Source organism: Pagrus pagrus, assembly GCF_965226575.1.
Source record: "Pagrus pagrus genome assembly, chromosome: 17".
NCBI lineage: Eukaryota > Metazoa > Chordata > Actinopteri > Spariformes > Sparidae > Pagrus > Pagrus pagrus.
Genome location: NC_140201.1, coordinates 16,680,146 through 16,706,071, shown reverse-complemented (window position 1 = coordinate 16,706,071; position 25,926 = coordinate 16,680,146). Strand labels below are relative to the sequence as shown.

Below are 25,926 nucleotides of genomic sequence, written 5' to 3'. Positions count from 1 at the left end.
CTCTCAAAGATGAATGAATTCTTAAAAAGTCTGAGTCACTATAGCAAAGTTCAATTACATGTGAAACTAATTTCCCCTTCCCGGTATTGTAATGCCTGATTTAAGAACGTAATCTCCGTTGTCTGACTTTTACTGGTTTATTTTAGGATGTCAGGGAGCTGGTCTGACTCTTTAGTCATCCAGACAATGTTGCCTTTGCAGAAGATGCCTGGCACACATTTAGACTTACAGAGCAACAACAGAGGTCTCTTTTAGACCGTTACTTTGTTATAGGCTTTGATTTCAATGGGAAAGAAACTGCTTTAAGACAGTAATAGGCTGCTTTCTTAATTTATACTTTTGCTGATGTAAATGAAGAGTAAATGTTGGAACTACAGCGCACCCCTGTGCTTTGTTATGTTAATTAAACCCTTGTAGGGTCATTAGTGCAGGGCTTTACAGAGAGTTAAATTAAGGCCTCCAGCGTTGAACCTGATCATTTCCTTGCATTCACACATGTACAAGTCTGCACGAGCTGAGACGCAGCAACATACAATATCGATTCATTTATGTTTAATTGCGTTACATACATTATTTACAGTTGAGCTAGACAGTGAAGTCAGTTACCAAGTGGCTTTTAATGTCATAGGAAGAAAAGATAAGGCACTGTATTTGGAGCACTGCAGACCCTCGAAAGAAAATGGTGGCATTTCTTGTGTCATTTGTACGTCGGGGTAGAGGATGTTGGTCTGTTACAGCTAGGCGAGAAGCCATGACCACTGTTGGAGAAGGAGTTTTAACATGTGTAAGTATGAAACCACTGAATATTTTAAACGAGATGTTGGGACATTTTCCAGCTGTGCCAGTGGCCCCAAAACCTGATATTTTTGGCCAGATGTCAGAATATTTTCCAGTCGTCAAAGTGGCAACATAACCAGATATTTTGACAAGAGGTTGAGATAATTTCAGCCGAGTTTGTGGAAACAGAGCCAAGTAAGCCGAGACATGATCTTTTCCTGACCCTAACCAAGTGCCGAAACCTAAACCAGACCATGAGAACAGCATTGTCACAGCGTAAAACAAAAGATTTAATATAAAGCAATGTAAAGTTTTAACATATCTATGGTTTGCAGACATGTGGACTGCCAACATTACAGCAATTACTAGGATTGTTCAAAGAATGTATGCAGACTGGAAATATTCAAAGTAATACACTCAAAAACATTTCATTAATCATTCCTTCAAATGTTAGCTGGAAAAACTATTGTCCTTTATCCTAGACATACCTTTCTAGTGACACTTTAAAATAACCTTTTCCTATATGTGTATCTGTGTGATTGGAGATGAAGAAAAAGACCAGTAAAGGAAGCTGCATTTCCTTTCTCCTGCACTAATTCATCCTTCGTTACTGAAATCATGATGTTTCCTGAAGTACATTTTCTCCCTTTTCTGCTCCTCAACAAAGCCACTAATAGCTCAGCAGCGCCTCTCTCAACAGGCGGCAGCCTCGGCCTCATGAGGGCTTCCTTCTATAGCACACTGGCATTATCTCCACATGTTAAATTAGCCTCAACGCCTGGATAAAAGAGACTGAGAGGCTCACACCATTACTGCATGCTGCTGTGACTGCGATGATTGGCCCAGGTCACGCTTCGTACAGAATTAAAGGTCCACATGAGACTTTTCAAAGTGGTTTAGTGGGCTTCCTCTAGGGGGGAAGTCCAGAGTGCATTTTGGGAGTAGCTTTGAAGGTAGAAAGCAGTTCTAAAATAACATCTGCTGCTGATATGAAGTTACTGTCACTGTATTTGCAGAGTGACCACTGTTTTGAGGGAGCTGAGAAAATAAGCGTCAGTTTGCCTCCTTGTGCTGTGTTGTTTACAGCAGTGGGAAGTAACTAAATATATTTACTCGAGTAGTGTCCATAAACACAAATTTGAGGTACTGGTACTTGACTTGAGTCTTTCCCTTTCATTCCACTGTCTACTTCTACTCCACTACATCTCAGGGAGAGCTTTACAGATTCATATTTTTGCATGCAAAAGATATGAAAAGGGTATAAAATATGATGTTTTGTTAGAAATTAAACTTTCCACCGGTCCATACAAGTAGAGCTGAAAGGATTATGCCAATTAGTCAATGATTAGTCAATTGACAGAAAATAAATCTTTTTTAAGTCATTTTCATGCAAAAAACATTTCATGGTTCCAGCTTCTCAACTGTGAAGATTTGAGCGGACTTTGACCTTTTTAAATTTCAAGATCTTTTACATGCACAAGAATGAACGCATAATAAGTCTCCTTTAATATTAGAACCGAATACTTCCTCCACCACAGCTTGTTAAGTATTTCTGACAAACAGTATTGGTCCGTGTACATGTCTACATGTACAATCCACTGCAAACATAAGCCCTTGTTGTTGAGGGCTTTGCCAAGTGTTTGCTCTGCAAACAGTGGAGTTTCACGAGAGCACGAGCTTGAGAGTGAGCTATAAGGCATGGTTGCCAGGTAGATTTGGATCCTCTCAAGTATGAGGCAGCACTGTTGGTGGAAAATAACTGCTAATTATTCTTACAGACACTCGTGTCACTTTCACAGACAAATAGGGCCTCTATAGAAGGTGAAAGGTATAAATAATACAGTGATTACATGGTTCCATGTGGAGAAATACACAGTAAATTGCCATTTTCTCACCTGTCCCTGCATATTTATGGTTGATTCATACTTTTTTTATTAGTTGGATGGCGTCCTGTGTTATGTCCAGCCTCAAATCGCTTTCATAAATCAGCATTTCTTACAATCCTGACAAAAGCCACTGGGAATGGTATGCATGGCAAAAATATAAAAGGTACACATGTTGGTGCCAGTTCCAACTAGCAGCACATTCATTCTGCACAGTCTGCACATTAGAGAATCAGCCCATGCTGTAGTTGAATTTTATGAACAAAAGTCTCTCCATCAGTACAATATCCCCTCAGGCTCCAGCAGTAGATATTTCTTCATGGGAGATGGCAGAGGCAGCTGTGCTACACCTCTTTGACAGAACCCACCCAGGGCGGCTCTGATGGCACATCTGGTCAGGTGGAGCAGGCTGCGAGGCGTGTTGGTGCAAACCGCAAACACAGAGTCGTAGAAGTCTTGATGTCGCTGAGGAAACAAAGAAAAACAGAGGGCAATTTAGAATGAACTGAATTATAATTCAAGGTAAGGAGTTATTTGTTTTACAATTCATGTGCACAGTGTTTTTCTGCCCCCTAAATCCTACACACTGGGCCTTTAGTAAAGAGACTAGTGACACTTTACTGCTTGATTCTACACTGAAGACACACTACATCACTTTCCTACCTTGTAGCAGTCATCAGGAATAGCAGCTCTCCACTTCCTTGTGGGCTTCAAGCGTTCATAAGAGTTGACCAGGATCTCTACTACTCTGGGGTAATCATGGCAGGCCTGCAACACCTGCAAAAAACAACACAAAACATGACATTAAACAGCACAATACCTTTTGCTATCAACATTTAATTTGCTGTAGATAGTGTAGTTAATAGGTAAACGACCACATGTCTGTACCTTGTGGAACTGGGGTGGGTAGATCCGTGCTGCGTTGTAGTTGAGCAGCAGCTGATAGCAGAGCTCAGGTATGGCCATGGGCCTGACGCCAGTCACTTTGAGGACATACTGAATTGGGGCACATCCATTGATGTCCATGGCTCGAGCATCTGCTCCAGCCTCCAGCAGCATCTGCATCAGGATGTGATCGCAGTTCCAGGCTGCTTTGTGGAGAGCTGTTTTATGGTCCTCTTCTTGGAGGTTTGGATCTGCAACAGAATGGCAATGGAATAGAAACCAAGGCCTCCATGGTAAACCACACACAATATGAGTAAACAAACTGGAAATAATGTGCAGTTGTTGGTCCAAAAACTGACCTGCATGGTGGTCCAGCAGGAGGCGACAGACAAAATGGTGATCCTGGCTGTAGTTTTGCTCTTTACTGTCATAAGACCAGAAGACTGCAGTCATCAGAGCCGTCTCCTGGTTGGAGTTGACCACATCCACAGACGCTCCGTGGGCCAAGTAGAGAGCCAACAGCTCTGGGACACCAACCCTGGCTACTGTGTGTAGAGGTGTGTCCTCTTCATTGCTGTGGCTGGGCACATTGACTGTTGCACCTTCATTTCAAGAAAACAACAAAGTTATTTGGTTGTTTTGGTTGTCTGTGTTTGCAGTTTCATCCATTCATACATCCATCCCTCCTCACCTTTATGGATGAGCTGCTTGGCACAGTCAACAGACTCCGCGGTGACGCAGTAGTGCAGCGGTGTGTGTCCGCTCAGTGACAGGCTGTTGACCTTTGCCCCGTGAGCCAAAAGCAGCGCAACACAGTCGCTGTTGGCGACCTCGCAGGCCACGTGCAGCGGCGTCTTCCCATTGGGCATCCGGTTGACAGCTGCACCATTCTCAAGGAGCACCAGTGCTGTTTCCAGAGCATTGTACATCACACAGACATGAATGCCCATCGCCCAGGACTTCTCCAGTTTGTAGCCTGGGAGCCAATAACCTAAAAATGAGTCAACCAATAATGTTAAAAGGTCTGATTAACCCTTTTTTTTTGTTTTAAAGAAAAGATGAAGGCACTTACTTTGGTGTTCTCTCTTTACCTTTCTACTTTTTTTTTTCTTAAGATGACTATTATGCACATGTGACATGAACTCTTGACTAAGGAGTTTTCTTATTTTGCCCAGTGAACGTGTACATTTTGAAACGCATCACAAGTCTGCATCTACCAGTGGGCACACTAATATGTATTATTTCTTGTACAGGAGAGACTAAATGTTCACTGCAATTAAGAAAGAAAAAATGTGCACAAATCAGCATCGGCCAAAATGAGTTGGAAAATATTGGCAGTGTATTCCGACTTATTAAGGTAAAGATCAAATGTGCATTTCTCATTTCTGACTCACAGATTTATATCTCATAGTGGCTTCGCTGTTGTATTGCAGTCTGCTTATTCACCAATAGCCTGCAATCCACCTGGTGTCAACAGTGTTTTTGTAATGTCCAACATTAGGATCCATGGGGATTTTGCACCACCTAGTGGATAAACTACAGAACTAATCCTCTAACAATGACATTCAGGAGGTGTTTACATTCAGTTTTTCCTTCTGTTCTATATTTATAAATGCTTTGTGAAAATATATCCCCCGCTCTTGTTGGACTCATCTTTCTGGGCCTAAATGCTTATAAACAAGTAGTAAATAACCATTCATTTTATTGCTGCTGTTGAAATGTGGGTCACTCTGTTCCTCTTTACCTTGTTTGTATGAGGCCAGTACCATGCTGGGATCGTCCACCTCCAGCACAGTGTCAATGTCTAGTTTCCCAGTGTGCAGAATCTGCAGGACCTCCTGAGCATTATTGGCCTGCAGGGCCTCCAGGAACTGTTGCTTCAGCTGTTTGACAGCCAGTTGTCTGGGGCTCAGCTCCTCCATGAGCTCCCTTAAAGAGAGGACTCGCTCTCCGCGTGCCGCTGCCAAACCAGCCGGCCAGTCTGACACTAACGTCCTCCACACAGCATGGAGGAGATTGGAAATAAAGGCACAAATGGTAAAGATGAAAGTCTCAACCATACCCACAATGGAAGGCCTCCATGAGCCCAGCCATCAGATATGAGAGGTTTATGAGGAAGGAAGATGGAAATGAAGTAGAAGGAGAAAAAAAGGCAACAAGTGACACGAGGGAGAAATTAGACCTGGAGGGAAATTAGGGTGAATATAAATAGAAAGGAGAGAGGGAGGGACTGCAGAGCTACAACTGACTGTGATGACTCCATGTCAGCCAGTCTGCTCAGATGTCCACTGAGAAGTGGATGGCCACATGGTAAAAATAACATGTCATGTGATTATGGCATGCAGTTTTGGAGAGAGAGCTGTTTATCTTTTACTGCTCTATTCTTCTATCTTAAAGGGACAGTTCAGCCCCAAATCAAAAATACACATTTCTCCTCTGACCTGCAGTGCTACTGATCCATCTAGATTGCTTTGGTGTGAGTGGTGAATATTGTGGAACTCAATAGTAAATCAACTTGTAAAAAAAAAAATACCATCTGAAAAACTCAACAGCAATGTCTCTTTTGAGAAAGCATGACCCTGTAACTTGAGATGATCTACCGGCCTTGTTGTGAGTTTCAAGTCGGAACTATTATTATTTTTGACCAAACTACATCTGCCAGTGGCATCACTGTGCAGACAGAAAACCTGCATCTACTCACGGATAAGAAACTAGCTAACTAAGCTAGCTAACGCTAATACATATTTTTTTAAAATTGTAAACTATCAGGTTTACATTGACAAAATATAAACTAAGAAAAACAACAAAGGGTCAAACAATCATAAGGGTCATAAAATGTTTGGGGGTTTTTTTGACTGCAAGTGACAGATTTCTGTCTCGGGCTAACAAATTAACACCGAAACTCAGGAAGAGAAAGTCAGACAAGTGGTGAAAAAAGTAAGAAACAAACTATGGACAGTGGCTGCACATTTTATTCAGTGTGACAGGTAGCTGCCCTTTCAAACTTTTTTCTAGAATGCGAAAAGAGAGCAGGGTAATGACAAAAGAAGGAGGAAGGGGAGGAGAAGCACAGCTTTTGAGAAGAGGGAAAGCATGGTTAGCAGTTTGTGGCGATTATCTTTTGCTCTTTATGCACACGAAAGACAAACCCTTCCAGACACGACTCAAACACGTGTATCTGTTGCCTGCCAGGAGCAACAGGGTCTCATCCATAGTCAGTAAAGCACGTAGAAAATATCCGGAATCACATTTTTGGCCTCAGGTGGGACCTTTTAGCCTCCTCAGACAAACTGCGCACACACACGGACAAAATAGAAAACAAGGCTTCTTTAGGATTCTTACAGCGTATTGCTCTCAGTGTTTTACTATACATACAAAAGAGTCAAAGGAGTGCAGTCGGCTGACTGACTCGACAGGGGGAGGGGAGGCAGGTATCCACAGAAAGGTTCAAGAGTTACAAAATTTTCCTAAGAACACATCATGAGCAGTTTATTGGACTAGCACTACTGGAGCAGCACTATGGTTGTATTAAAGGAAAACCACAAGCACGATGGGAAAGTTTTACTGTGTTTTCTTCAAATCCTCCATTCGACAACCATTGGAAATCACTTTTCATGAACAGTTTTAATTATGTTTTGGCAATAGGAAGTAATCATACAATTCTGGATAAATCATTATTAGGTGTTAATAATACTCTTATTTTGTATAAGTTATCATAAACAGTAGTCAGTTGCTTCATTAAATACAGAAATAAATAAATAATAACATTAAGAGATCAGTGATACCTGTGTTAATGTGGCATTGCATGGAGGTATCTGTAACTATTCTTCTTGTTCTTAACAGTGCACCAGGCAGGGCCCTTGTAGGACAAAAAGGGACTCAAATAACCAGAGCTGCCTTAGTTTTTTTTTTTTATCACGGTGACACTGGAGTCTCTATATTTCATGTAAACCTACGGAATGATTCTCGGGAATGATAAAGAAGTAACACAGGGAACACGTCTCTCAGTGAGCTTCATAATCCTAAAACAAAGAATTGCATAAAATACATATGTCAAAATAATTTCAAAGGTATATTCTTTTAAATCTAACAAGTTAATCAAAAATGTTAAGTCTTACTGAACCGGTTTCATAAGAAAATCAAAACTATATTGCATCTATCGGGTGCAATTTCCAGTGTAACACCAGTAGTACGATTATTTTTTTAAGACAATTTCCGGACCCACTGCACGTGTCCTTCTATATGGCAGCATTCCTAAATATTATTCCAAAGTAATTTGCATGGTGACCTGTCATTTTAATGAAAGAAACAATAATAGACAATTAGAAATGTTTAGTCTACTGTATGTGTTTCGACACTCACACAGAAGCGGGTAGAGTTCAGAAAAATTCTACTACTCTAGAATTTCTAAAGGCAGCGGCGGGGTATTACTTTGTTATTGAGAGAGGATATAAAAAGAGGTCAAAAGCAGGTTACAAGTGGAGTCAAAGCAACATTATGCATATAAGCAGGAATCTTCATTTTAACTTTTTTTGTTGTTGTTTTTGTGGTACGGGATTGGTAAGATACAAATTTCATGATTATATTGTACCTGAAGTCTCCATTAAAACCAGTCCAGTGAGCACAATATGTCCTTGTTGTCATTCATACTTTGTGAATTGCTTCAGTATGGTACATGTATACTGTAAGGAGCATTGGACAAGCCAGAACAGAGGTTAAATTTACAGTGTTTGCACTTCCAGTGTTCGTTTGTTTCTCCCTCCTCAGTTCCAGTGTTGCCTTCTTCAGTAGTGAGAGTAAGCAGCATGGGGACACCCAGTGGTGGGAGATGAATACTGCCTCATATGTTCCACCACACAGGCTCGACCTGTATGTGAGAGACTCCGCTGATCTATCTAGCTGAACAGGATATACACAAGTCTATCAAAATGGCACGTCAGACATATTAGTATCTGTATTCATCGCTGTACATGTACATGGTCGTCATGTCTAAAGGTGCTGTGGTGGGTAACACAGACGGCTCTGAAGATGATATGGGTTGAGGATGAGGTGCACTTTCACAGACTTACTCTGGATAGGAATAAATAAACCCCATTTACAGCAATAAACAGCAAAAATAAATAGAACTGAGTAAATTCTTAAAATGGCTAAAAACACAGGGTGGGCGTAAAATGAGGCAAATGAATGAGCGGGGTAGCATCCTATTATCCAACTGCTCGTTTTGGTTTAATTTGCTTGGTGAAAAAAGTCACTCCACATTGTCCAACAGTTGGGTGTGTAGCTCCACCACTGAGAACTATTGAACTACTGAGTAGGCGTCCCTCAGGGTTCACTTTCGGGGCCTCTTGACGTTCCGTTTCTCGAGATGCTACTTGGTGTGGTGCTACAGTAAAGCAGGAGGTGATCTAAGAGTTCACTTCATTCTGTCGCGCACTCTTTGCGCACCTCTCTCTGCTGCTGCTGCTCCAGCTCTCTTTTCCGTAGCTTCTCCCGCTGTTTCTCCACTTTCTCTCTGTTCCTCTTGGCCTTCTCCATCAGGACTTTAAGGTCTTTGATCTTTTTCTTGATCAGGGCACGGTCCTGGGAAGAAGTAACTCCAAGGGCCTGAAAGAAATGAGTATTGATATTACAACTGTGTCCGTTTGTTGGTCGGTTTGTCAGCAGGATTACACAAAAACTACTGAACAGATTTCCATGAGACTTGGATGGAGGATGGGTCTCAGCCCAGAATGGACCCCATTAACTTTTGGTGAGGACTGGGATAAAGGGACGAATCCAGGAATTTTTATTCTCACTTTCTTTAACATTGTGTTTTTTGACATTTTTGATCATTTCTCAGGGAATAACTTGTGGATCTTGACAGAAAAAAATCTGGCATATATAGTGCAATTTGATGCAGATCCTAGATCTGGTGAGCCTTAATTACTGTGAGCAGTAATCAGTGTTTTAAAATTTAGAGCGATGCTTGCTCTCTCTAGGGGTGCATGCGTCGCAGAGCAAAATAATAATGGCACAGACAAAAAAGGGAAGAAAAGTAGACAATAAATACAATTTTGCAAGACTTACAGCAATAAAACAAAGTGTTAAGTTAAATAAAAGTCAATAAATATATAAAATAAATTAAGACAATTCATTGAATAAACATGATAGCTGACCTTGAGCTCAGGGCTCTCCAGCTGTAGCAGCTGTTCTCCATCTATGTTTTGGGCAGTGAATTCTGGGATATGGTGTTCTAAGTTGAGGCCCGTGAGCCAGCGGGCCACTTGCTGGGAGGTCCACTCTGTGATGCTGCAGCTCTGCCACTGATACTGCTTTGAAAACTGAGCCTCGTCAAGGATCTGAATAAATACAATAGAGAGAGACAGACGGGGGCAGTGAGAAAGAGGCAGAAAACCTTCCAACTCGAACATATTTTACTGTGTTTAACCGTGTACTAACAGTGAACCTTCTACAGAATGCTTAATCACAACGCTTGTTAACATTTAATGAGTTCAGATGAAATCAACAACACATTCAACACATTTCCCAAGTGACAGTATCCTGTAGCGACACATATCACCCTGCGGGACACGAAAAATTCACCATGAATGATGCGTGGGAACGAGACGCAGACAAATGGCCTACACTCAGCGGACACAAAAACACGCATGCAGTAACACACAAGCCTCTGGAGGCCTGTAGCCTCAGCCTCACCTCATCATCTATCATATCCAGGCTCTGAATGTGGCAGCATTGGAAACAAAAGAAGATGACTGGCTTGTTAGCAGAGAAAAAAACAAAACAATATGGCTTTCACTCCAGCAGCCTCGGCCAGCGTTTGAATACAATGAGACTTAAGTGGAGCGATGATTTTTAGCTTATTGTTTTCTGCCAGAGGAATGTGAGAGAAGCTGCAGAGAAATCCATAAAGATTATAAATGGGGGCACAAATGACACAAATGAAAAAAGAATAAAGAGGTGCATTGTGGGAGAAAATGTATAATGTAGATGTTGCTTGCATTTAAATGTTTTTGCAAAATGTCTTTACAAAAAATGACCTGACAGATGCCGACATTTTTTAGTTCATTTTCATATTGTTTAACTTTGTTTATATTTGGCGGACCCTGCCACCTTTCTAGCTCCAAACTGTTCCGGGAACCTTATTATCCTCTGAGAACAGCTTGTTTACTCAGTTAAGGAAAAGATAAATACTTCTGAGTTTGTATTACTACCTCATTCATATTGTAAATATTACATTTCTGTGATTGCTTTTCTTCTCTAAAACTACATATTGCCCCTTAAAAATAATATTGCAATATCTTTAGGCTCTTTTGCGATACACAGTACATATCTAGATCATTTGAAATATTCTCTAAAGCACTTTATAAATGTTAGGACTGGGTGACATAATCAAATATCAACATTTTTTTGATCAAATAACTCAATATTGTAGGGATGACTATTGGTAGTTTCACAAAATATTAACACAGTGTTAGAGTTTTGATAAATAATCATCCGTAATGTGGATATAATGATTATTTGGAGCTATCATCACCTTGCCAAAAGGTGAACTTATATTTTAAATATTAAATATTGAATATAAATATTTTAAGTTTGTGTACCTCGTCTGAGGAGAGCATCAGCGTCTGCGAGCGTCCCGATGTCTTCGCTTCATTTAGCAGCCCGCTGATCTCCGCTGAGCTGCTGCTGCTGGCACTCAGATCATCGTTCAAAGTGGGTCCCTGAGAAATCAACAGTGCACTTATAAGACTGGTGGTGAGAGCCAACTGGCTCTGAGGCTGAATTGAGTTGATTAGATGGAGTGCTACTCTATTTCAATTTCTTAAACAGGGAGAATTAACGAGGAGTGAATGAATCAAGAGAATCAAGACTTTTCCTCTGAGCATGCAACACGATGACTTACGTGCTTCTTCCTAATATTTGACAGTCAATAAAAAGTACATTAGACTAACATATTTAAGATGTTTGATTGACTTGAAGAAGGCACGGTTGTGCACGTCCCTCATTTTTAAGACGTGCCATTATGGCGGAAACTGTGAATGTGATTAGTGGCTGGAAATGATTGAGCTGGATGCTTTCCAACTCCAAAAATCCCTCTATTTCTCCTCCTCTCTCTCCCTCTGTGTGTCCTTGTGAGTGTGTGAGAGCGTGGACACTGATGGAATTACAGTATTAAGGTCCAGGACGTACGCTGAAACATCCAGAGACAAGCTGCTGCCGGGAAATATCAGATGAAGGTCAAAACATCATGTTTAAACTAATAGTGTGTTGTACCTCCTTTTATCAGTTTATCCATTGTTCTTCTGAGTAAAAGAGATTTACTGGGACGTCAAAGATTACATTTATATAAGATTCTGAGTTAAACGTGTAGAGCTTTGTCTTACATTTAGCTATACAGTGTAGCTGGAGGGAGGTCTTTGAATCTCAGCGCTGTCTGTGGTGAAAGCGAGAATAATCTCGCAAGTTCAGATTTTGAGCTTTTGGGGCTGAATCCTTACTTAAAAGCTCAACATAATTATCACTGGGCATACATTATCGTCTGATGTGCACTCATATTAGGCTGAGAGCATGTCCTTGGAGAGAGAATACAGAATCAAAAACAATCTCCAGTCCTGGTAACTACATACATCTGATTTGACACTGGATTAGAAAAAGTTTTCATGCAAATTCCTCCAATGCAACAAATGTCCATGGTAACAGCATCAATCACATCGTATCAGTATTACATGTAACTGATTCAAGATGTTTCCACAAATTTGGAATTGAATACTAAAGGTACAGTTCACCCCAAAATTAAAAATACACTTTTTTCTAGATTGTTTTGGTGCGAGTTGCCAAGTTTTGGAGATATTGGCTGCAGAGATGTATACCGTCTCTTGAATAGAATGGAACTAGAAAGAATTTGGCTTGTGGTGCTCAAAATGCCAAATAATTACATATGGAAAACTCAACAGCGGTGTGTCTTTCCAGAAATCATGACCCGGTTACTCCACAGGCCTTGTTCTTGGCACATTTCATGTAGGAACTATTTTCTTCCTACTGAACTAAACCTGCCAACTGTATTACCGCTCATGGACAGGGCGCTATCTACCTTAGCTAACTAAACTAGCTAAAGTTACAGCTCAGCTGAGGAGGACGCCATTAATGTTAACATTCTGCACTGTCACAAGCACGAGCCTCTCATCCACGAGTAGATGCACGGCTCCTACTGTATGTCTTTTCGATTTTGAGGTGAACTGCTCCTTTAAAACCAGCCATACGATTACCAGACGGACATTTTTTACAGACAGTTGAGAGATATTTGGGATTAAGAGGGCTTCCTGATTGATTTTCTTAGGATTATCAATGCAATCACGCATTTCTATAATTGCAGTACAATAATTCCCTTTGTTAAAACAAACCGTTTACCTCTTAGAGGACCAACTCATTTTCATTTCAGTGGATTGAGGTGTATAATGGAACAAAACACAACAGAATACAATACCAAGTAATATGAATAGGAGAAGAAGTGGGGCCATGAAAGGGAGGTCTGTTCAACAGAAATAACATCATAAGAAAACTTGTCATTAAACTTCCAGTATGTGACTATAACTGTGTACTGTAGGTCTGGCAAAAAGCCTGCTCTGACTGGAGGGCGAAACAAAGTGTCCTTTAATGTCCTCACTGCATAGTATCTGTCAAGTGAATCATTATTTGCTGGATTTACAGTTGCCAGACCTCATGTACCTTGGCCTTGAGTTTCTCCGGGCTGTCCTCTGCTGACGGCTCTGTGGAGCTGGGAGAGAGAGAGAGAGGGAGAAATGGAGGGAGGGAGTAATTAGATAGCGGTCAGTGGTGACGATTACTGTACTGTACCACACCTTCATGAACAGTTTCAGGACCTGAACAGCAGCAGGAAAATAACACTGGTAAACTGATGGAATTGTTAATTACCTGTTTCCAGGTGAGGCTCTGGGATCTTTAGATTTCCTGAGGGAGGATCTGAACGGGACAAAAGGTAGAGTGAGAAAACATATTAACCGTATGTATTCTGCTGAACATTGAAATATGAATATGTCACCCCTATTGTCTAGTTTTCCTCATTACTAGTACAACTCTGACAGTGTTAACCCTTTGAAATAATAAATTACACTCTGTATCCTAAAACATGTCATTCCACTATTTATCTTCTTACCCAGGGTCCAGAGCTTGTCTGTGTTCATCCAGACCGTGGGCGGGGCTCGACACTGCAGGAGAGTGAGAACCTGCGATCACAAACACCCCACATTGAGGTTACTCCTACTCCTAATTGATGAGCTTACATAGCAAACACAGACGTATGTTAATGAGAGAAATTTAGTACATGATGTAGTGAGGGTGCAGGTGTACTAACCGTCCTGCAGGGCTCCTGCGGTGGACGGCGGGTGCAGCGTTCGTCTGGGGGAGCTCTCTGCACTGCCATGCCCTCTGAGGACCGTGGCTCCTCCATCACAAGAGGCCACACTACGAATCGAACCGGAACGACTGTGCGCTGGACTGCCGTGCCCCTCTGAGACCTAAAGAAAGATGTAAAGATGAAGCAAATTGTATAGAAGGGAGAAGGAAAAGTAATTTGAAAGAGAGGAAAGCAAGGGTTCAGAAGCGGTCACAGAAGTGCAATCAAAGTAAAACTGATGCGAACAGCCAGAGTGGCAGACTAATCTGAAAGAAGTCACTTGACATACTTTCACCATTTTCTAATTCCTCGCCCTCTTTTTCCCTGGAAGCCTCACGCTGCCTGCTTTCTGTGTCCCTGCCAATTCTGATCCACTTTTCCGGAGTTGTTTATCCGATCTGAACTCGGTCCTGCTCTAGCTGAGTTAAGTGACAGCATTAGCCAGACGAGAGCCTCTCATCCAGAGAAAAAAAGACTGTGGCTGTTATTATCACACTGGGAGAGACAATAAGTTGTGACAGACTCAATTAGTGCCACAGAGCAAAACACGGCAATTAATCCATTAAGGGGATAAAGTGGAATGGACAGGGGTTAAAGACACACAAACAGGCTTATAGACAGACACACACAACACACACACACACACTGATCAAACACCTTGTGGTGAAATTAAATGACATGTCGAACGTGAGAATATTCTAATCAGAAAAATAGCGCTTGTTTTTATTAAAAATCACATCTGATCAATATTTCATCAGAATGTTGCTAATGATGCTGTGTTTGCATGTACAGTATGTGTGTGTGTGTTTGTGTGTGTGTTTTAATACAAACCTCTCCCTCGGTGGAGCTGATGCTGTCTCGGGCGACTCCCCTGTAGCTCTTCTTTTTGCTCGGTGAATGGGGAGAGCCCTCCCTCAAGTCTAGAGTCACACACACACACACACACACACACACACACACACACACAAAGAAAAGAAAGTAAAAACAACTGTGATTAAGCTGACACGTTCATCAAATTATTCGTCCATTAATTATGTGCATGTTTTTAATTTTTCTTCCCACTCTTATTAAGATGCACTTGAGTCGGCCTGACCCCGGTGTTGACATCCCCATTAAATAAGTCTATTAAAAATACATCAACTCAGTTAAAATATCAAGTCTTGCCTGCAAAGTAACACTATTAATTAGGCAGGCAATTATCATTTTTATGTTCATTTCTTGGGAGCACAGGGAGACGCTGTCAGATGAGACAAAAACTGAAATCGCTTAAATTTGAAAGATACGTTTGTCTTCTCCTCCCACATTCTCCCTCTTTCTCCTTTATATCCTGTTTCAGCCATCTCCCTCAGTCGGTCCCCTCCTTTTTTTTAATATTGCATAATGGGCTGCATTATTCGCATCAATGCAGATTCAATCACTCTGTTACCCCGTCTGCACCGCACAGTATCAGATACGGCACTTCTCCGTGCATGCTCCGTTCTGACAGATGCAGCCGGTGAAATAAAGCCAGCCGAGCTTAAAAAGACTGGAGGAGAACAAAGGCAGACAGATGTGCTCAAAAGGGATTACGTGTTTGTTATTTTGTTTCCGGTGGTCCAAAATGAAGCTACTGCGTGCCTTAAGTGATCCAGGCCTCACTCTCTGTGTATGTAATGCATTCTGTGTGTGTGTAGTAAGAGTTTATGTTTACAACAAACATAAACTCTGAGAGCAATTTTTGTCCTTCAAAGGGCAAGAATGGTCGATGAACTGCTGGGGCAAAGAAAAGGTAAAGGGCAACTTCGCTCCGTTGAATCCACGGATTTAGAAAAAAAAAGGGAAATAAACAAGAGTTTGCTGATGCTATCCTGCTGACTTTAAAATTCAACTTATTCCTATTTAATAAGTTGTTTCCCTTATCACTGTTAATGAGGGCACGCCAGAAAAAGTTAGAGAGCCACTGCTTTAATTAAACAAGAAATGCAGTAGGGCACATCAGACATAAATACATGTACTTTGGATTATGTTTTGGATAATGTGCTTACACTCTAACTTGCTGATAGATAAAAGAAAAAATCGGTACTGCTCTCTTCAGCCAGTACTACTAGCTACAGCCAGTGCTCTGTTAGCTTAGCTTAGCACAAACACTGGGAGCAGGGAGAAATCGCTAGCGTTACTCCATCGATAAAATCTGCCTACCAGCCCCTCTGAAACTCACTACTTAACACGTTGTTAGTGTAATCTGTACAAAAGACAGGAAACCAGCAGTGATTTCTGGAAGTCAATGCACCCCACCAAGAAACAGTTCCGCACGTAACCCTCTTATAAAAAACCTCAGGTTGTTATTAAACTTTCTCCTCTGTACAGATTAAACAAGTGAGATTTAACATGTTAATTAGAGAGCTTTTGAGGTGCTGACCGGCTGAATATGTTACTTCTGGACAGAGCCAGGCTAACTGTTTCCCCCGGTTTTCAGTCGTTATGCTAAGCTAAGCTAACAGAGGTGAGAGTTGTGTCGATCTTGTCATGTAACTCTTGAACAAAACAGCCATTTAAAGTGTAGAACTATCCTTCTGAATTGTACGAACATAACGACGACCCTGTCCCCGCACAAACAAACCTCTGGCTTGTGCTGCAGCCCTTTTAGGACTGTACTGCTGAGCGCTCAGCCTTTCAGCACTGTTGCTGTTGTTGTTGTTGACCTGGATGCCGTTCTGCTTCATCAGCTGCATTAGCTCTGACTCTAACGCTGCGATCTGTGGAGGGACAAGAACAGATCAATGTTAATCAGCCGGAGGCTTTTACCTGTCAAAACAGCTGCTTTAAAGCATGGAAACAAGTGGCCTACATGATGAGGAGCACATAATTCATCTTTTGATTCCATTTGGAAATACTTAAGTGTCTCACAGTGGTCAGCCAAGTGCACATGAATAGTGTTTGACTCTACACCTCATTTGATCATGTTTAGTTAAAGCCTCCCGTCTCGCCCTTGGCTTAAATTCAAGATTATACTCTTTCCTCACCACTCTAGCCTGAGCCACACTTCACCATTCACCCTTAGCAATGCAGTGCAGTCGGAGAATGGATGCTCAGTGTGCAGAATAATAGCAGGGTGCAGTCGGGTTGACTGCCCATTCAACTGTGGGGCAAGGCCTGAGACTTGAGGAAAAATCAACCCAACTGTCATGTTTTTAGACTAGGAAAACAAAAAATCAATACAGAGTGTAACAAGGGAGCCGACCAGGGGCCAAAGTGCTGTCATTGTCTGAAGAGCAGGAAAGCTTTCTCTATGTGGGAGAAGTGGTACAGATATTTCAGATGCTCATGATCACGTTAATCACTGGAAAGAGTCTCTGAAAAACGTGCAAAACCCAATGATCTTGATCATTAAACACAGAAGTACTGCAGCACACATGAGGGGTCAATCCTGCAGACAGACAAAACAACTAACAACATAGACAGGCATGCAGAGAAGGATGGAGGTGAGAGACGGACATGTTAAACTTCAAATAGGGTTCTGTATTCTCAGATTTGAGGACTTTTCAAGGGCTTTGCATGCCCAATTACTTCAAATTCAATGACCCCAAAACAGCAAACTTTGACACACGGATCAAGGTTAATTACTGTTACAACACCAGGAATAATAAGTAGGCTTTACAGAAGCCCAAAGACAACAAATAAGAGTGAGAGGCTTGAATGTGTGAACACTTCTCAATCTCAAAAGCTGCTCGGGACACACATGCAGACAGCAGAACGTAGCCTATTTACTAATGTTAAGTAAGAAAAATATCCAAAGAACTTTCAGTGACCCCTGTCAATATTCCAAAACTTTCAAGGCATACATGTTCCCCACTCTAATTCACACATTTTCAAGGATTTTAAGCCCCCCATGGAAACCCAGTTAAAAACATCTGCTTTACCCTGACTTGCAGTCCCTGGATCTCAGCCAGGTGAGCTTTCTCAGCCTCCTCCAGTCGCTTCCTCTCCGCATCCTCCTTCTGGATGAACTCCACCTCTCTGGAAAGACAAGAGGGAGGGCAAAACGTAAATGTGCTGGTGTGTGTTAGCGCAGGAGATACACTCTCAGTATGTGTGTGTGTGTGTGTTCTGCCATGTGTGACGAGGCCTGCCTCTCGCTCAGCTGCGGCGATAAGGGAGCCGAGGTTATTTCAGGATTTTACTGTGACTCAGTTCACTCTGACCCAGCTGTTCGTAGTGAACACATATCTACACTTAAAACACACACACACACACACACACACACACATAAATTTGCATGCCTAAGAAAATTCTGCCATTTCCTCATGCCTGCTTTGCCCTTGGTCTGTGGGCTCGCTGTCTTTTCTCTCTACAGATCAGCATGGAGCGTTTGTTTCATCAGTTAGCTTCCGTTTGGCCTGCAGGGCCAGAGCCAATTAGAGGCAGTCAGACTGGAGCTGAGCTGGAGAGGTTGTGATGGGACTGACCAAAGAGATCAACCCAGTGAAAAGCAGGAGAGCTGCGCTGCATTAGAATGGAAACACGGCTCTTACTGTTGAAATGGGACAAGACTCAGGCTATAAAAAGAGCTGCTCTGCCACTCGATAATGTCTTTTCTACTCATTGAAGAAAGTGAGGCTGTAAAAAGAATAATGAAGGAATTCATCTAAAATGATTAACTAAAGTGCATGTTTATTGGCAGGTTTGATTGAATGAACTCATTCAAGAAAAGGTTTAAGTGTACGTGTTGTAATAAACATGAAAATGGTGTTTCATTTGAAGCTGTGATGCGCCTCTCTCAGCAAGTGAAAGAGTCGGTGGAGAAGAGGAAGTTTTCTGACTGCATTATGCTCCATTCAATCAAAGCAAATGAACAAAAACTCATTAAAGACGCAATAACTGAAGCTGCCTATGATCAAAACAGGTTAAGTCAAGTCAAAGCGTTTATTGTCATATGAACAGTTAAAGAGAAGTCTCCCTGTACAATGAAATTCTTCCTCTGCTCTCCACTCTGAGTGCCTTCAATGACACATAATGTATAAAGGTAAAGAATTATATCAAAAGAATAAGGTAAAATTATATCGCGAGAGATAAAGAAAGAAAAGCAAAGAATAAAGTATCCGGAGCAACATTATTTAGGATACCCACAAATATACAGTATCTGAGTAAAAGGTAAGAGTGAGTTAAAGAGAAGATCAAGGAGGCTGTTTACATCAAACTCTGACATATATGACCTGTTTTCACCAGTTCCATGCTGCAAACTCCATCCCAGCTCTGGAAAAAGCTTGTCAGTCGACCTTGAGCTAAGAAGCTTTAGTCTCGTCCTGTCTGCTGTACTTAACACTGAGGTTAAAAGGCAAAACATAAGACTGCACAAATTCTCACTGGAATTATCTCTTTTTCTGCAAACAAAAATGCCATCAGAATAATCTGAAACGTGCTATAGTCGCATTAATCCCTCCTTCCCCAATCGTAGATTATGGTGACCAGTTTGACCCAGGTATACTCACTTCTGCTGGAAGTCCTTGATGAGTTTCTTGGCTTTGTTGTACTTCTTCTCCAGTGCCCCGTACTGCGCCTGGGCCTCCTTCAGGTGTTCGTTGACTGTGTGGCACAGGGTCTGCGCCTCGATCCAGTAGCTCTCCAGCTTCAGCATCCTCTCCTTGTTCTCCTCGATGCTGGCCTTCAGCTGGCTCTTCTCTTTCTCCCAGCGCTGCTTCTCCCTCTCCACCGACGCCAACTGGACAGGGACAAAAATAACACAATATAATCTGATCAGATTAATAAAAATACAGTCAAGTTTAATAAAAGTACAGGCAAGTTTAAAATCAATGTAATAAAATTACTAAAAGCACCATAAAACTGATCAGCTAGAAGCAGTAGAAAATAGAACAGTCTTTGGTTTACAGTTGAGGTAAGTCTTAGCTCCAAGGGTAACTGATTGCAGCGGTTTCACCATGCTTGGTTTTAACTCTGAGCAGACCCTGCAGATGTGAGAGACCTGCCCGACTTGTACTCAGTAAACATATCTATGAAACGTTTTGGGCCCAGACCACTGAGTGACTTACAGACAGGGTTGGCAGGGTTCCTTTAAAAATGTATTACTTACTAATTACCTGGAGTATTGGAGGAATCTGTTCTCTCTTTTTGGTGTAAGTTAATATTCTTGCAGCAGCGTTCTGAATGAGATGTAGTCATGTTATGGTCGTATTGGGGAGGCTAGTTAGAAGTGCATTACAGTACTCGAGCTTGCGAAGGATAAAAGCATGATGATCTTTTCTAAATCTTGCTTGGACGTGTCAATTGCCAATTTATCAATGTAAGCCATTAACATTGCAGAAAAAGAAATAAACTTGGTGCTCTCACTGTCTTAAAAGACATTTGCGACCATACATGCAATGACAGACTTTTTATATATAGTGCAAAGTTAGCCTCTTCAAATAAGCTTGATTGATTTCTACATTTGCAGAAGAAACAGATTCCTTACCAGCAATTATTTTAGTAAACTAATCTGCTGAACAACATCCATTCCTAAAGCTTTCCAACCAAACATGACTCCCCTGCCTCCCCTGTTGTCCTGACACCACTCCCACACCCACTTACAAATAGTTTGACCTCTGACAAACTTCTGCCATTTGCGTCCACAACCAGCACCAATGGGCGGCATCAGTTTTAATCCCTTACCTTGTTTTTGAGCTTCTGGATCTCAGCCTCGGTCACTGTGTGTTTGATCTGGAGCTGTTGGGAGCAGAGGCGGAGGAGAGAGAAGACAGGAGAGAAAAGAGAGGGCGGTCAGATAATCAAGTGCATGGCTGCGCAGGCTCTCTCCGCTGTCGATACAGTGTGACTGACGGAGGCAGCCGACCCCATCCTACCCCTGACAGCATCCCAGCTCCGGCGCTGACACACACTCTCAGAGGAGAGGCAAAGAGAGGCAAGAGATGGAACGATAGAGATGCTGGAGATTAATATCTAGATAGCTTTAAAAAGTCATTTGACATAGAATTACATGAGCAACGGGGAACAAATCTTTTTATGAGTTAATGTCCCTTTTTTTCCCAAAGTAATGACTAAAACTGATGAAAAAAAAAGATCTTAAGAGAAAAAGGAAAGGCTTATATGTTTTCTGAAGTGTAACATGGAAGATAGATGGAGTCGGAAATGGAGAGGAAGCGACAAAAGAGTTATGGACGGAAGACGAGATGAGCAGTCATTTAGAGGCTGACACGGAGGAAGATAATGACGAGCAGATATAAAAATGAGATGGAGAGAAAGAGCTGGATATGGAACAAAAGAAGTGGAAATAGGAGCAAATGAGGGCTCTAGTAAGTGAGGCAGAAACAGACAAGAGGGGAGGAAGTTTGAAGAATAACAATGACCGTACTTTCTTTTAACTTTTGAAGTCTGATTTTTTTTTCCCCACATTAAAGGATAGGTTTAGTCCATCCTAGAAACAATAGCCTGTATGAACATTAGGGGCAACAGCTTTTGTGTGTTCTTATCATTCCTCCTGTTATAATCCCGTCCTAATTGGCCTTTAATGAACGAGTAAGAGTAAGTGGACAAAATCCACATTCCTCGTCTGTGCAAAAACACATTCCACAGTTATTATGAGGCTTCAACACCAGAAAAAGTGGCACTTCAAAGGTAAGTAAAAAAAACATACAATGAATACAAGATGTTTGTTGCCTGTAATAAGTAAAGAAAATTACCCAAGAAGTGGTCACATTAACGCACTGAAGTGCTACTTTCTGGGATGACTGTGTCTTATATAAAGTGTAATGAGATATTTTTGACAAATTAACAAAATAACTTTGTAAGATTGCAGCGAACAGTCTGAGTGAGTCTGTAGCTTCAAAAGTCTTTCTAGTAACAAATTCCCACATTCTGTTACGATCCCTCTGCAGCGCAGAAAGCAACACTCGACACCTTTTCATTCAAGTTTTTCTTCACAAAACGAGGACTTTGGATTTCTGGATCACTCCCACTGGAAGCAGCAAGTACTTTTAAAGTTAGAATATAATTTTGCTCACAGTCTGTATTTGCTTGTTCCAAGTGAATTGAAGCTTTATGATGCTTAAAACCAAGTGCCATGTTTCTTCTGGCTACGCTATTACATCAAACTGAAATCTTTCAAACACATTGGCATAGTTTTAAACACATTTCCTCAGCTCAGCAAGTCATATTTGGCATTTTTGCTATTCTTGACATCTTGTTTAGAGTTTAGGGTGTGATCTCATGAAATTACTTCGAAATGTTAAGTTTTGTCCCCCTTTTTTTTGTTCGTGACAGTAATTACACAAACACTGTCTACATGCTTTTTTGAGACAATCGCCACTGCCGTAGTCCTAGTTGCTGTAGCCCACTCTGTCACTACGGTTTCTCCCCCTTCGGCTCTGGCAAACCAATCTTTGCTTGTTGCTACCAGGGCTCCATAGCGTGGAAGGTCGCCACAGACTTCAGATTTAAAAACTCGACTATAATGACAAATACTGAGAGATTTATCTGCCGGTGATGTGAGAACTTGTTTGGCAAGGGACTGAATGTAATGGAAGTCCATCTATATTGATATATGTTGACGCCTGCAGGCTTAATTAAATTTGATCAATAGTTTTGAAACTATTTGCACATAACATAAATACCATCCTAAATTCAAGTTTTAAAAGCTTATAACAAAGCAATAACAAGATGACGGCTTCTTAAAGAGCCTCCCACCTTCTTAATATTGTAAATATCACAGACAGTATTGAACGTATGACATTCACTGTAAGATTACAGAAAGAAAAGGGAGAAGAGTGTTGGGCTTAATGGGTTACATACCTGGCTAATGAATAACTGAAACTACGGTGGGTGTGACTATCAAACAGAAGTGAATGTAAATGAAATGGTGCCATTTTGTGGCGAACAACTCCTGTGTATATCTTTCAGTGTAATCATGTGACCTCATGTTCCCCATGTTATAAAACAGAGAAATAAAGTGAAGAAAAATGTCAAGTGTTCGACAGTTTCTGATGGGAAGGGCGGTGGGTTCTGGTGTGAGCATTCAGCCGTGTGCGTGCCCAGGAAAGTGTAAGTAAATCAGTCAGTAGTGCGTCTGTGTTGACTGAAGGCATTTATGATGACTCTTGCCTCCAGAACATAGTTCAAAACATCATCACACAGTAAATGGACTTGAACAGCAGCCTGGTGGGTAGTAACATTTTTTAAAGGACATTAAAAAGATAAAAGAGAGATTTTAAAAGAGATTTGTTCACTGTCGAACTACAAGAACATTTTTACTATCACACTTTCATGCTGTCGTTTGTTTCTTAAAGGCTTATTTCCCAGCTGCCTGGCTTCTTCTTTTCTGTGGGTGTGTAAATGCAGCAAGGAAGACGTGGGAAATGGAGAGCCCTTTAAACAGAAGCAGAAGGTAAAAGCTACACAATGGGAGAGAGAGGTCAAGATCCCTAGAAAATGGAACAAATGTACACATCCTGTGAGCAGGGATTACATTATAGCTTCACTAGATATCCCCAGTGGCGCCTGCGGTGCAACTGAAGCCATTTGTTAAATGTGTCATACAGCTATTGTGGCAGTCTGCAGAAGGGCTCAAGTGTTACGCTGCCAAAAACTGTGCGGGAGTGTTCAATCAATATCAGCAGCGTCTCTGCAGCCAACAAAAGCATAAATGAGTTACCAGCCGGTGATTTCACTTTTCCATTTAATAGCTGTGCATTTTAAGGCAAGTTCATTGTAAGCGATGGCAGCAAAAGTTCAACAAAAATGGGTTTCTATTCTCAGAGGGTGGTTGTTTGAAGAGCTGCCAAGTTCAGGATACGAATCGATTCAAACGCAAGTTTAAGTGTCCGCTCTTTCTCCTCATGTGTGGGTTTTAAGCAAACACAGGTAATTAGAGTTGAAATCTGCACAGGTTTTACATGGCGTTTGTGTTCACGCCTCTAATCATCCAGATTAGGAATTAGGGAGGGTAAGCGGATCTTAGATCCTGACAAAGACTAGAAGTCTGCCAAGTAAAGCAGTTGTAATAGGATCCATTGTGTTGGTATCTTTTGTTGTTTTAATTAAATGATCTTTTTCTTCTGTGGTTGTTCTTGTGGGTGTGAGGGTATATTTATATATTTCTTCAAAGCACTGACAGATAAAAATGTGCTGGGCTCCCATCAGTTGTGTAATCTTCACACTGATTAACAGCGTGTAGAGTTTACCTCTCTGAACTTCTGGTAGAGTTTAGTGGCGTCTAACTCCGAGGGAGACAAGATGTCCTCCGTCTCCGGCAAGTCAAACACCTCGATGCTCTTCTCCCCGCCTGGCACTGTCGTCCCCGCGTCCTCCTCATCTGTGGCGTACTCTCCTGTCTGCTGTGATAACAAATGCAAAGTCAGTCGTGTGGTTGACTTTTCTGCACATGCACAGAATACTCTGAGATCTAGGCCTAGTGTATTTCCTAATCCAGATAGCTGGAGAGACAGTTGTCCTTGCTTTTTTTGTAAAACACAACCAAAATATAACATTATTTTGCATGAAAGAATTAAAAGCAACCGTCTTTGTTTGGATTAGGAAAAGGTTGCGTAGCCTAAAAAGGGTTAAAAAAAAAAAGTATGTCGTAGTACACAGACTATTTATTCATCCAGATGGTTATAAAGGTCTCTGAGGATTCTGGAAATTACTTAAAACAAAAACAAAACAAACACTTTAAATAAACATCCAACTGCAGCATCTGTTTGTCGTCTCTCTCTTTCTTTCTGTCTTCCCTCATCCTTCTACCACACATCTTTCCTCAAAGCTACTCCAGTCAGAGTGCATCGATCACGTTGCACTACCTGCTGCACATCGCGTGTCAAGCACCAACATGAATTCCCAGCCGTTTTTCTCATGCCATCCTCTTTTTTTTTTTTTTTTTTTTACTTTCTACTTTGCATGAGTAATGCTATTTTAATGCCACCAGTTATATAAGACTTAGGTTAACCCACTTAGTTGGCCAGAACTTTGTCAAAATAAATTGCTTTGACAGCCTAGTCGGCCGTGAGTGTCATTTTCATAAAAAATAAGCCAAAAGAGAAGTTTTACTGGCCAAATTTGAATGTCACTTTTTATTATCTTTTAAACATAAGTTACCATCTTGCCTCAAGTCTAAGGAGGTTACAGGAGCTGGTGAGGTTTGAGCCCATAATAGTGTCTTTGGAGATGTTAGCATTTTTAAATCAATCTTTAATTACAGCTTTAAAATACTCAAAATGATTGAAACACTGAACATTTTGTCTGCTTGAGATTAATGTAGGCCATTTTCTGTTTTCTCAAAATACTGTATAATGAATGTTGGCATTGGCCATTAGGCATCGGATCTAAATGGATTGGCTGATTCACTCTTTGGCTGATGACCAACAGAGCCGGATATTTCCAGTGGAGCTATTCTGAAAACATCTCTGGCTCCCTCTTAACATCACACGATCCTATCCCTTCCGGTCCTTGTTTTCCATGTCATCATCTACATGTAAATATTCATAATTCATTATTTTTCTGTCACTACTCTCCTTTTTTTCTCTCTTTCTATTTGAAGTCTCTGTAGTTACTTGTCGTTCTGTCTTGATCTGTCACACACATGTAGTACACACACACACACACACACACACACACACACACACACACACACACACACACACACACACAGTCTCATCTCCTCTCTCATCAGCTTGCCCTATATCTTCTCCTCATCTATTTCTCTGCATTTCCCTACATCTATCTCCCACTCAGATAACAGCACTCAGGTCTGATTTCTTTGCACGCATGGCCGTCCCTTCTCCATAATAGGCTTGCTTGTTGCCATGGTACCAGCATCCAACATTAAGGCCCCATTTACTGAAGGTGGAGTTAACTGTCAAATGCATGGGAGGGCAGTCAAACAGCCATTTGCATATGATAAATGCACCAGCGGTGACCACATGCATGAGGAATCAGGACAGGAAGGGACGATTTAAGGAGGAAGCTTGCTCTTCAGAAGGTGCTCAG

At 41.4% G+C, this 25,926-nt stretch overlaps 2 protein-coding genes across 5 annotated transcripts in view; both read right to left on the bottom strand.

The window, feature by feature from the left end:
* Positions 1 to 530: 530 nt before the first annotated feature.
* On the bottom strand, positions 531 to 5,605 carry asb4 (ankyrin repeat and SOCS box containing 4; the record flags this gene model as incomplete). Its single annotated transcript, XM_084378695.1, has 6 exons — positions 531 to 3,125; positions 3,324 to 3,437; positions 3,549 to 3,796; positions 3,905 to 4,147; positions 4,237 to 4,536; positions 5,290 to 5,605. 6 exons carry the CDS (start codon positions 5,603 to 5,605, stop codon positions 2,937 to 2,939), a joined length of 1,410 nt encoding a protein of 469 aa, XP_084234821.1. The 3' UTR covers positions 531 to 2,936.
* Positions 5,606 to 6,499: 894 nt separating this feature from the next.
* The window catches only part of ppp1r9a (protein phosphatase 1, regulatory subunit 9A), a 52,298-nt gene continuing 32,871 nt past the window's right edge, over positions 6,500 to 25,926 (bottom strand). For 2 of the 4 annotated variants that reach the window (XM_084379838.1, XM_084379839.1), the window contains exons 7-20: positions 24,126 to 24,278; positions 20,602 to 20,655; positions 19,428 to 19,657; positions 17,859 to 17,955; positions 16,559 to 16,694; positions 14,791 to 14,879; positions 13,918 to 14,080; positions 13,720 to 13,789; positions 13,479 to 13,526; positions 13,263 to 13,320; positions 11,147 to 11,266; positions 10,239 to 10,262; positions 9,701 to 9,883; positions 6,500 to 9,149 (exon numbers count right to left, since the gene is read on the bottom strand). In XM_084379838.1, coding sequence (XP_084235964.1) covers positions 8,964 to 9,149; positions 9,701 to 9,883; positions 10,239 to 10,262; positions 11,147 to 11,266; positions 13,263 to 13,320; positions 13,479 to 13,526; positions 13,720 to 13,789; positions 13,918 to 14,080; positions 14,791 to 14,879; positions 16,559 to 16,694; positions 17,859 to 17,955; positions 19,428 to 19,657; positions 20,602 to 20,655; positions 24,126 to 24,278 — 1,611 coding nt within the window. In that variant the 3' untranslated portion in view covers positions 6,500 to 8,963. The remainder of the gene's footprint in view (positions 9,150 to 9,700; positions 9,884 to 10,238; positions 10,263 to 11,146; positions 11,267 to 13,262; positions 13,321 to 13,478; positions 13,527 to 13,719; positions 13,790 to 13,917; positions 14,081 to 14,790; positions 14,880 to 16,558; positions 16,695 to 17,858; positions 17,956 to 19,427; positions 19,658 to 20,601; positions 20,656 to 24,125; positions 24,279 to 25,926) is intronic. The other 2 variants (XM_084379840.1, XM_084379841.1) reach the window with 2 other exon arrangements.